The 10,586-nt window shown below is 32.6% G+C and overlaps 1 protein-coding gene and 1 pseudogene across 1 annotated transcript; both read right to left on the minus strand.

The window, feature by feature from the left end:
* Nucleotides 1-8,407: 8,407 nt before the first annotated feature.
* On the minus strand, nt 8,408-8,998 carry LOC139088523 (globin CTT-E/E'-like). The gene is given in 2 exon segments (XM_070637782.1): nt 8,408-8,570; nt 8,573-8,998. Coding segments are annotated over 2 exon segments (456 nt in total). The 5' UTR covers nt 8,960-8,998; the 3' UTR covers nt 8,408-8,501.
* A 999-nt stretch (nt 8,999-9,997) lies between these two features.
* LOC139088502 (globin CTT-IV-like) lies at nt 9,998-10,586 on the minus strand (annotated as a pseudogene).

Genomic DNA, 10,586 nt, shown 5'->3' on the forward strand with positions numbered 1-10,586 from the left:
AACTCATCTCCAATCCAAAACTTTTTCAAATAAAAATGACACAGCATTTAATTGAATTAAAAGCTCTCAAGCAAGGCGAGAAAAAAAGTCGCATAACATAAATTAATTTATGTATCAATTTCATACATTCCAAGAAGCTCAGACATTTACTGTTGCATAGAAATGTTTCATTAAAATATTCAAAGTTCCTTCATTAATTTTCCCACCCCATTCAATTCCACATTTTTTGCGTTTGATTCTGCAGCACTTATGTACATTTCTATAAATAAATTTAATAAGAATAATTTAACAATTTCCTTAAATTATCAGAACCAGAATTATTTTTTTTAACAAGAAAAACTTTTTCCCTTCCGTTTGAACTTTTTTTTAAGCTATGAAATTTGAAAAAAAAACTTTTATCTGTCACGAGTATTATTAGAATTTAGATATAGCAAATACACATTTTTCAGCAACAAATTTAACGAGTTTGACTTTACAGAAAAAAAAACTTTACTTTTCTTATTCCCGTCTTTCATGATGCCATTAGCTATGTGCAAGTAAGTGAAATCGCTTTTCCATCGCTACGTATCCCTGAAGCTTTGCTTTTTATCTTATATATGTAGAAATGTTTAAATGTGTAGCCATATATTAAGGAGGAATCGAGGGTGAAAAAAAAAATAAAAGAAAAGCAGTTAAGAAAGACAAGATGGAAATCAATGATGGAGAACTTTGAAGACTTGAGATTGGGTAATTTAAGGGCAGTGCTGTAAAGTCACAAGGTTAAGGGAGCAATTACTTACTTACTTCTTTCATCATTGGCTGGGTCGCACGGAAACCCATTGCCGCGTTTAAAGAACGCCTGTAGACAACTTTATCTAAGGGAGCAATTAGAGTTGGTTTTAAGGACGGCAAGGAGGATGCCATAAGGTTTTTACGGGAGTTTTAGTATGAAACGCAAGAATTTGGGAAATTTTGAGGTTTTTGTCCCGAAAAACACTGACAAAATGAAGAAATTGTTCCAAAACTGAAGGGAATAGGGATGACTTCCAAAATCTCCGAAGAATGGAATGCAATTGCAAATGGACGTCACATAAAGGCAGTTTTGCTGTCTCAAATACTGCCTTTATGTGGCCTTCCATATGGCTGAGATTTAACCCTCAAAATGTCAGAGGGAGACGACTTCCATTTGATGTTAATAAAAAAGCTGCAGACCAGCTTTGAACACGACGTGGTGGACCCTCCTTCGTTTATGTTCCTTGTGGATATCCTGAATAATTTTAAGAACTAACAAAAAATTTAAAAAAAAATTAGTCAGACCTCTTGAACTCTCAAATATCCCTCAAAAATGTTCATCATATCCTTCATATCAATCACTTTTTTAGACAAATTTGAGGATTCTTTTCATGACGTAACCCCTCTTCATGACATAACCCCATGAACTTTTCTATCCCCCATAAACTCAATCATAATTTTCATCCCTAAAATTTACCATCACTTGATTCAAACTTTACTCTTCGGGTACCATTTGTTCATAAACTTCAAAATAAAATTTTTTTCTCGTATTCGAATGAGCAGAAGTGAAAAAAAAAGTTTTTTTTTCGAAAAGGCATTAAACTGCAAATTTTACAGTTGAGTGAAATTGGCTCTATTTTCGACTGCAAAAGGGCACCATAAAAGTTTCTCCAGATTCATATTCTGATTTTTTTTGAAAAAAAAATTCTCAAAATTCACACATATTTTTGTAGATATGAATTGGAATGGGTGCACCTGCCCTCTACCCCCACAGCACTTTTATAAATTGTGAGAATGAGCAATCGAGGGGATGATTTTTTATTTTTTGAGGTAAAAAGCTCTTTAAACACATTTGCATAGTTGATGATGATAAAAAATATTTTGCAATAAACAACTGTCAGTAAAGGAAAGAAGGGAAATTAATTTTTATAGTTGCTATGATGTGAAATGTTTTCATTTTCCACATTTGCATGAAATGAAACAATTGTGCAATTTTTTATTATAAAAAAAATATATTTTTTGTTTTTGTTGTTGTATGTAGGGAGGCGAAATGTACATGCTCATATCGAAACGTGAGCTTTATGAAATAAATTAATTCAGCATTTTGTTAGTGGAGTTTTTGTTTTTTGACAATAAAGGGTCTTGTTGGTTGTGAATTGACTGACTGGGTGCCCATTATAATCAATAAATTTAGTATTTCTTGACATAGGGGTTGTTCATCTAACTGCAGGTATTGAGAATTTGACGAGTTATAAGGTTCAGCTGAAAATATCAAAGCTGTTCATCCTAAATGCGGAAAATGTAGACATGTTGCTTATCGCCAAACCCCAGAATAGAAATTTTTAATTTTTAACTTAGACGACTAAAGAATTTCTGGAAAGAAGCTGTTGATAAAGACACTATTTTTCTTTGGATGGACAATTAGTAAGCTGGCGAATAACTAAAATTACGGATCGCAAGTTGATGCTATGTCAAGCCATTGAAGAAAACAAGAAAGTAAAAGGAATGTATGAATGATTTTGATCACAGTGTCTTCAGCCTTGCGATACATGAAGTTAGACATCGCATCATTAGAACCCTACTTATTATTAAATAAGCAAGTGATCCTCAGTTCTAATTATGTCATCATCCTATCCTAAATGGGCAAGTTGATAATAATATCCAGTTAATAACTAAGGCTTCAGTTGAGTAATGACATTCCATCCGGAACTTTAGCCAAATTGTCCAATTGGATTCGGAACCATGACAGAGTCGTCACGTCAGCCTAGTACAAAAATTTGAATCAAATAATCGACTTGTGCTGTTCGGCAGTGTCTTTTTGTCAATATAATACTAGTCCATATGAAACACAATCCTTAAACTCGAATAAATGCGCTCAAAGCCAACAATAACTCTAACTCTACACCCTAATTTTCAAATTCTTCTTATTTGTACATTTCAATGATACTATCACGAATTGATTATTCATTTAAAGTCATGTGGAAATGAGCTTTTGTTTCATGTTGATTATTTTATTCATTTTTTTCTTCTTGTACTTTGCATGTTGATTGAAATCTTACTGCTAGTTCTGAGATATCAAACGTTATTTAAAGCTTTTGAAGTAAATTTCTTGCTTTATTTTTAGCAAATGTGTGGGAATATGCAAAGGTGTTAAATGGTACTCTCAGAAAAATGAGTTTTACATGCACGAAATGTAATGAAAAATGAGCTGTAATAACTAAATATTAAATTGGAATGGCTGTAAAGTTAATGGATGTGAAAGAGGATTCAAAATTTGTTGTGTGTTTTAATTCTTCAGTCTTTGAAGCACTCAACGAATTGGGACAAAAGTCCAAAGTCCATCAAAATAGATGTGAATGTATAGCGATACAAAATTTGATTGTGTTGCTGTCTATAACAACATCCCTAAAGTTCTCACAATACACCAATTTTTTGTGTATTTGTTTGTGTTGGCATTAAAATTGAGTTGAGAAGGAAAACGAAATGGCAGGAAAGAAAGTATTAAAAGACATAATAGAATTCTTATTGGATATATATGTAGAATGAATTTTTTTAATATTAAGCATTAGAGTTGTAGATTGATATTTTTGGTCTCAAAATTGTGGAATGAAGATTTGGGTATCATTACGATCGACAAACTTTAAAAATTATCACATTTTAGAGAATGGCAAATCAGCACGGTCCGGAGAGGATTACTTGACAAAATGGCTGGCTATTAGCTTAACTTAAAATCGATCAATGGCAAATTTAACTCAATCAATGAACTCTATGACTAGTGGAGCCAAATTTTCCCAAATTTGTCTCGATGCTAAAATCAAGTAAAATCTCCATTTTCTCATCCTGCTGATCCAACTTCAAATGACTGCCAATTCCAGCGAATCAATTGACCACATTGAATTGTAATTTTACAAGCTTAAATCACACAAAAAAAATTATTTACACTAGATCGCTTTTTTGTTCCCCAGAAAACAACAGTTCAATCAGACAGCATATATAAAAAATGTGTCACAACTGGTAATTAATAGCCGCCTCAAAAGCACCAATGTTTTATCATGCAATTGAATAAATGAACAGTTGAACGATTGACATTAATAGTCCTAAAAATCAATACGTAAAATCGCACATTTACACATTTGTTTGGTTCTCATTGTTATGCAGCTTTTGGAGAAATTTCATAAAAAGAAGGACATCAATTGGAACAGCAACAAATAATAAAAAAATCTCACAATGATAAATAATGCAATGCACATTTTTAATTGCTTAATTGCACATGTCGTTTAAATGGTGAACAAATTTATTTAATTGTTTTTTATTTTCACAATTTTTATCCCCAACTCGAATGTCTATCCAGTGTCCCAAACCCTCCCTTGACAATTTTTTTTTTAATTTATTGTCGGACAATTAATTTGCATTAAATTTTTTTATTTTTTTTCTCTCATTTTTAACAGCAAGTTGAATTTTTTATTTAATTTCACACATTTGTCGTTGCTGGCAGTGGAATAAATTTTTTTAGAAGTGGACTTCCTTTTATCGTACATGAATGAAAAATTGTGTTTAATGATTTTAAAATTGCTTTTTAAGTACTAAACTTTATGAAGTAGCGATTAATTCTCAAACTTGCAAATATTGCTTTTTACTCAATTAAAAGTGACTTTATTGCTTTTTGATATTAAATTTTGCAATTTTTCATCTAAAAATGACTTTTTTTGATGCACAGAAGTACTTTAGATATTTATTGCTTTGAGATCATTCATGAGCTACTTTCAGTAACTCAGTCTGCATGCATTTGAATAAATCAGTGATTTGAGATTGTCTTCTTCTGGAATAAGCAGACCCTAATCTGTATCAGACATGAAAATTGTCAATTGAACGATACATGGGAGCTACTTTACTGGTTTCCATAATTTGGGCTGATCGGCCACCATTGTCTCTTTGTCTCTTTGATGATTATTTTAAAAAGTTATTCTTTCTTTGCATTTAAATTATTTAAAAGTGCATCTTTCTGTTTCAAAGTTTTAAGGATTCCGGCTTTTGATATGTTTGTTGCTTGGTTACTGATTTCATTGTCTCTTTGATGAATTTTACAGAGCTTATGGATTATTTGTGAATAATTTAAACATGAATTTCGATATATTAAATGGGACAATAACTGCCGAGTGGACTGGAATACGTTAGAGCTGGACATTGACTGCATTACTTCACTGGCCGTACAGATCAACTGTATCTATGGCTTATCTCAGTTGACGTCTAAAACTGACTCTATCGCTGGCTGCTCTTTGGCAATTGTCAATTCCACGAACTAGACATCAACTCAACATTGACTTGCCATTACCATATTTTTGTTCACTAGAAATCTATAGAATAATTCAGCATTATGGAATTTTTTAAACTGCCCAAAATTCACATTTTCATTCAAAAGCCATTCACAGTTTTACAATCTCTTCATCCTCAATTTTTACTGGCTTTATCCCACAATTGTCGACACAAATTGCATTGGTCGTAAATAATTTTTATGAATTTATTACCAAGTATGTATAAAAATCTTGATGAATCCTTAAAGGCTCATCATATAAGCTGTTATCACCACATGCAGGTAAAAAGGATGTAAATAAATTGCAATATATCGTACCTTAAATCTTTTATTGAAACAAAATTTTTAAAACCTCAAAAATACACAGCATCAGCATTAGTGCGTACGTGACTTTTGCGTGCTTCTCACATTTATTTGTGTTTGTATGCATTTGTTAATTTCAGGCAGAAGTGATTTTAAAGAACATGATATTCCTGTTTAAATTTATTGCAGGTTCTTCTTCTTTCTTCTTTCTTCCTTTCGTTCTGTGTTGTTATATAATACAGAAATAATGCAATTGTATGTTCATGGCATTATCTTTTTAAAGGAATGGTACCCCAGCGGATGGCAGGTTCTATTTTTAGATGAATTATCTGATTGTTTTTGATGATCATGTGACTGAATCATGGTTGTTGTGATTGGGAAATATGTCTAAAATGACGCAGTTAGTTCTGACTAAGAAGGAGGGGAATTCTGAAGACTTCAGCTTCTTCAGCAAATTTAGATCATCACATAAGACAGATTGAACAAAGAAGTGAATTTGAAGATGTTAAGCGTCCGTTTGATGTCGACTTAGGACTATATTCGAGCTAATCAGATACTATACTGACATTAGGATGGAAATACTTTGAAATAGGCTCTATTGCTGGCTGTCCTTTGCCAATTTCCAATAAAACATGACTAAAAGTATGAAACATTGCATTTTTCAAGACTCAATAAACATTAATCCTTATGTCATAGTCAAAAAACTCAATAAATTTCCAAAAATCTACTCATAAAATACAAATTTATCATAATGTACAAAATATTCATGTTCAAAAGAGTCCGGATCATCTGGCAGAAACTATGGATTCCATGGATTTTGTGGAATCTGTGGAATCCATGGAAAAATTTATAGAAATCATCGAATTTATGGAATTTTTTGAAGAATCCATGGAATTCATGGAAATTATGGATAAATTTGTGGATTCAATGGATTCGATGGATTTTTCGATAGAATCCATAGATTCGATGGATTTTTCCATGGAATCCATAGAATCTATGGATTGATTTATGGAATATGTTGATCCTATGCAATTTGTGGAATCCATCGAATCCATGGATTGTGGAATATAATGAACTAATCATTAAAAAATTCTAAAATAGAATCCTCAAATTATATTTATCTTTTTTATTGAATTTTAAGTATACGGTTAATAGAATTTCATCAAAATTTCTGGAAAATTCTGCGTTTTCATTACCAAAAATGGAAAATTACTGTTTATTCTAAGGTTCATCAAATTTTCTGGACTGTTTGTACAAGGAAAAATTATAGTGAGCGTTTTAAAATTTTCATGCGCCTATCAGTTATTTCGGACTTATTTGTAAAAGGAAAAATTACAGTAAAATATTTAAAAAACCATAAAAAGTTATGAATTTTTATAAAATAGTTCCATGTATTCCATACTCCATGGATTCCATAGATTCAATGGATTCCACAAATTCCATAGGATCAACAAATTCCATAAATTAATCCATAGATTCTATGGATTCCACGGAAAAATCCATATAATCCATGGATTCCATGAATTAATCTATAATTTCCATGGATTCCATTGATTCCACCAAAAAATCCATAAATTCCATGATTTCCATAAATTTTTCCATGGATTCCACAAATTCCACAAAATCCATGGAATCCATAGTTTCTGCCAGATGATCCACTCCCTGTTCAAAATATCATAACAAAAACATATGTTGGCGGACATATCAGCTGATGAAATCAACAAATAGGAATACAGAAAAATCCCCTACCTGCAGCAGATCCTTTCTAACAACATGAGAAACAAAAATAAAAATATTTTTAAAATTTTTAATGCACAAAGCATCTGATGGAAATGAGAAGGGTGCATGTGAACTAAAATAAATATAAATTTACAGTTTTTACGTAGTAGAATTTTTACGTCCTTTTTATGATCATGGCTGCATTTTGGCGGAGTCGTTTGTAAATTAAGTATCGCAAGAGTAGTCAAGTTTAATCTGAATTTTGTAAAATTTTCTAGGATAGAAAAGTTGCCAAATACTCAAAATTTAGAGTAGAGAACATAGTTCCTTTCTTGAACATGTTGGGTTTGGAGATGGTGAACTTCACCATTTCTATCCTGATTTTTGAGCAGCCACCCTTTCCTGTAGGGTTGTTTGAATAGAATTCATCTATTCTTTTGAGGACATATCCTGACATAGAGCTCGGTTGTTAGTGGTGCATTTAGAAGTAAGTGACGATGAAAAGAGAGAGTATCTGGTTAATATTCGATCAGTTTCTGAGTCAGAGTTCGGCTTCTCCAATTCTCCATAACAGAGTGTCTGCTGGGTATCTAATCCTAGATTATAACTAGCTTTCAATTGGATTTTAACGAAAATTAGGCATAATTATGTTTTGGAGCCAACATAGTGAAGGGTTTATCCACCTAGAGTTACATATTTTCGGAAACATCCCATATAAAAATAGACAAATAGATATGTCAGTGGAACTATGCATTTAAAGCCCTCATAATTTTCAATTTTCTCTTCACGCTTCATTCGTAAATAATAATTGTGTATTTTAACTCTATTATAAATAGAACTCTAGCAAAATAATAAAGTTATTAAATATCAAAACTAGAACATTTTAGAAATTGTCAAAATTGGAGCTAAAGTGATGCTTGTTTTGACATATTTTATTGAAATGCTGTAAAATGTAATTATTTTGCTGTAAATATCCAAAAATAACACAATATGCAATTTTTTTGTTATAAAAATGAATTTTTTATTAATTTAAAATGTATCAAGTCATTACAAAAGTTAAAAAATTAATGAAAAGTTACTTTATGAAAGGCAATGAGTATAGAAGAAAGTTTTAAATTTGAATTTTTATCTGAATTTTGTATGCAGTCTTTTCAATTGTGATCCGTTCTATTTCCGTTTACATCTTAGCGAAGACAGCTCCATAGAAGGCATCTAAAGTTGCACCCCATGCAGCTTCAAGTTCGGCATTGAGTCAACATGTCCCTTAAGATATGTAGTGAAAGCAGCACGGAAGTTGTTGAATTGTGCATGTGTAACTCCACGAGGCTTGTGTGTGGCAACCAAGGCATCAACATGTGGTCCAATGTTTGGCAAGTCATCGATGACACCACTGAAGAATCCGACGATTCTGCCAGCATGAGCTGCGAATTCAGCACTTCCTTTGATGGCTTCGAGGTCCTTACCAACGAATTGTGGGAACTTGTCTTGGATCGATGGATCAGCCTTGAAAGTGGCATAGAGAATGTCAACTGAGTGTCCCTTAACCTTAGCGTATGATGATTGGACAAGGCTGATTTGATCTGGTGACAATGCTGAGGCAGCAGCTACACACAATGCAAGAATGATGAATTTCATGATGATTATTTTAGTGATGTACTTTGTGAAGTTACAGATTCAAATTCAAACAAGAACTGATTTGATCTAGAAAATCCATCTCTATTTATACTCAAAATTTTGGATATGTTCTTACTGTATTGGTACCGAAACTTGTTGTTTAGATTTTTTTTTTGTTTACCAACAAAGTCTGGGATGTGTTTATGTTGATCATATGTTTGAGGGAAAGAGACATGATCACCAATACAGATGAATTCGTATGCCGACATCTACAGATGTAAATATTATACTATACTATGCGTGAGTGTATTTACGCAACACATGCAAGTCTTATACACCCCATAATAATTTGTAAAACGCAATAAAATGCCTAAATAATTTTAAAATGAAAGTTATACTTTATGCTTCAATTTTTGATAGAATTTGACTAACTTGATATCATTATGCTCATTATACTTAGTTCTCCAACTGAACAATTTTTATCCTTCTAAAGCTATCACAGTGTCAATCCTGAACAGACAACGAGTTATGATTATGGGTATGCTCACAAAATTGAACATTATCATTATGTTTATTGAGTATACTCATGAGTAGCGTCATTTATATGAGTATGTTCATTGTCTGTCATCATGTCATTCAGGCTTTCACCTATGTCATGAAACTTTGTCATAAAATAAGGCAGAACTGATGAATATGACTAATATTATCTCAGTTTCGACAAAATCATCAACATTCAGCTTCAGTTTCAGTTCAATCGTTGTAAATCTTCATGATACTAACAGAAAGTTGTTCGATTGAGCGTATGTAGCTTCAAATGTCTTGTGTGAGACTCATGAAAGATCTGCAATGATCTTTGATGAATCAGCTCTCAATTTGTGCTCAAAAGTTGCGCTACTTATTTTCGACAATTTGAGCAGCTTTTATTAATCTCACTTAAATTTGAGATGCTGTTGTTTACGATGTCAAGGACATGATGATTAGAAAAAGTCAATAAACTCCTGAAAATCTATTTTGCAACTTCTGAAAACGTAGATGAGATACTAAATAAATGAAGGTAGGTTTCTTTGCTTTAAAAATGGAACAGGTTTTATTTCCTAAAGTTTTCCGAGCTTAGTCAATGTGATGTCATTTTATAATATAAATGTATGATTTAACCAGATTTACATCTTGGCGAAGACCATGTTGAAGAATGTATCAAGAGTTGCACCCCATGCACCTTCAGCTCCAGCATAATCGGTGTGAGCCTTCATGTAGCTGACGAATCCAGCACGGAAGTTGTTCAATTGATCGTGTGTAACTCCACGTGGTTTGTGTGATGAGACGAATGTGTTGACATCTCCTTCAATGTTTGGCAAGTCTGAGATGATCTTTGAGAAGAATCCGACGATTTTGTTGGCATGAGCAGCGAATTCAGCTGATCCCTTGATTGAGTCGAGGTCCTTTCCAGCGAATTGTGTGAATTTAGCCATGATTGATGGATCAGCTTTGAAGACTGAGTAGAGGATGCCAACTGAGTCTCCTTAACTCCATCGAATGATGATTGGACTGTGCTGATTTGGTCAGCTGTCAAGGCTGATGCAGCGGCGAAGCACAAGGCAAGAACGAGGAATTTCATTTTGATTGGTTTGTGAAGTTACAACTTTGATTC

Source organism: Chironomus tepperi, unplaced genomic scaffold (genome assembly GCF_022539635.2).
Source record: "Chironomus tepperi strain 1889 unplaced genomic scaffold, CSIRO-AGI_Ctep_v1 contig_163, whole genome shotgun sequence".
In the NCBI taxonomy this organism is placed as follows: Eukaryota; Metazoa; Arthropoda; class Insecta; order Diptera; family Chironomidae; genus Chironomus; species Chironomus tepperi.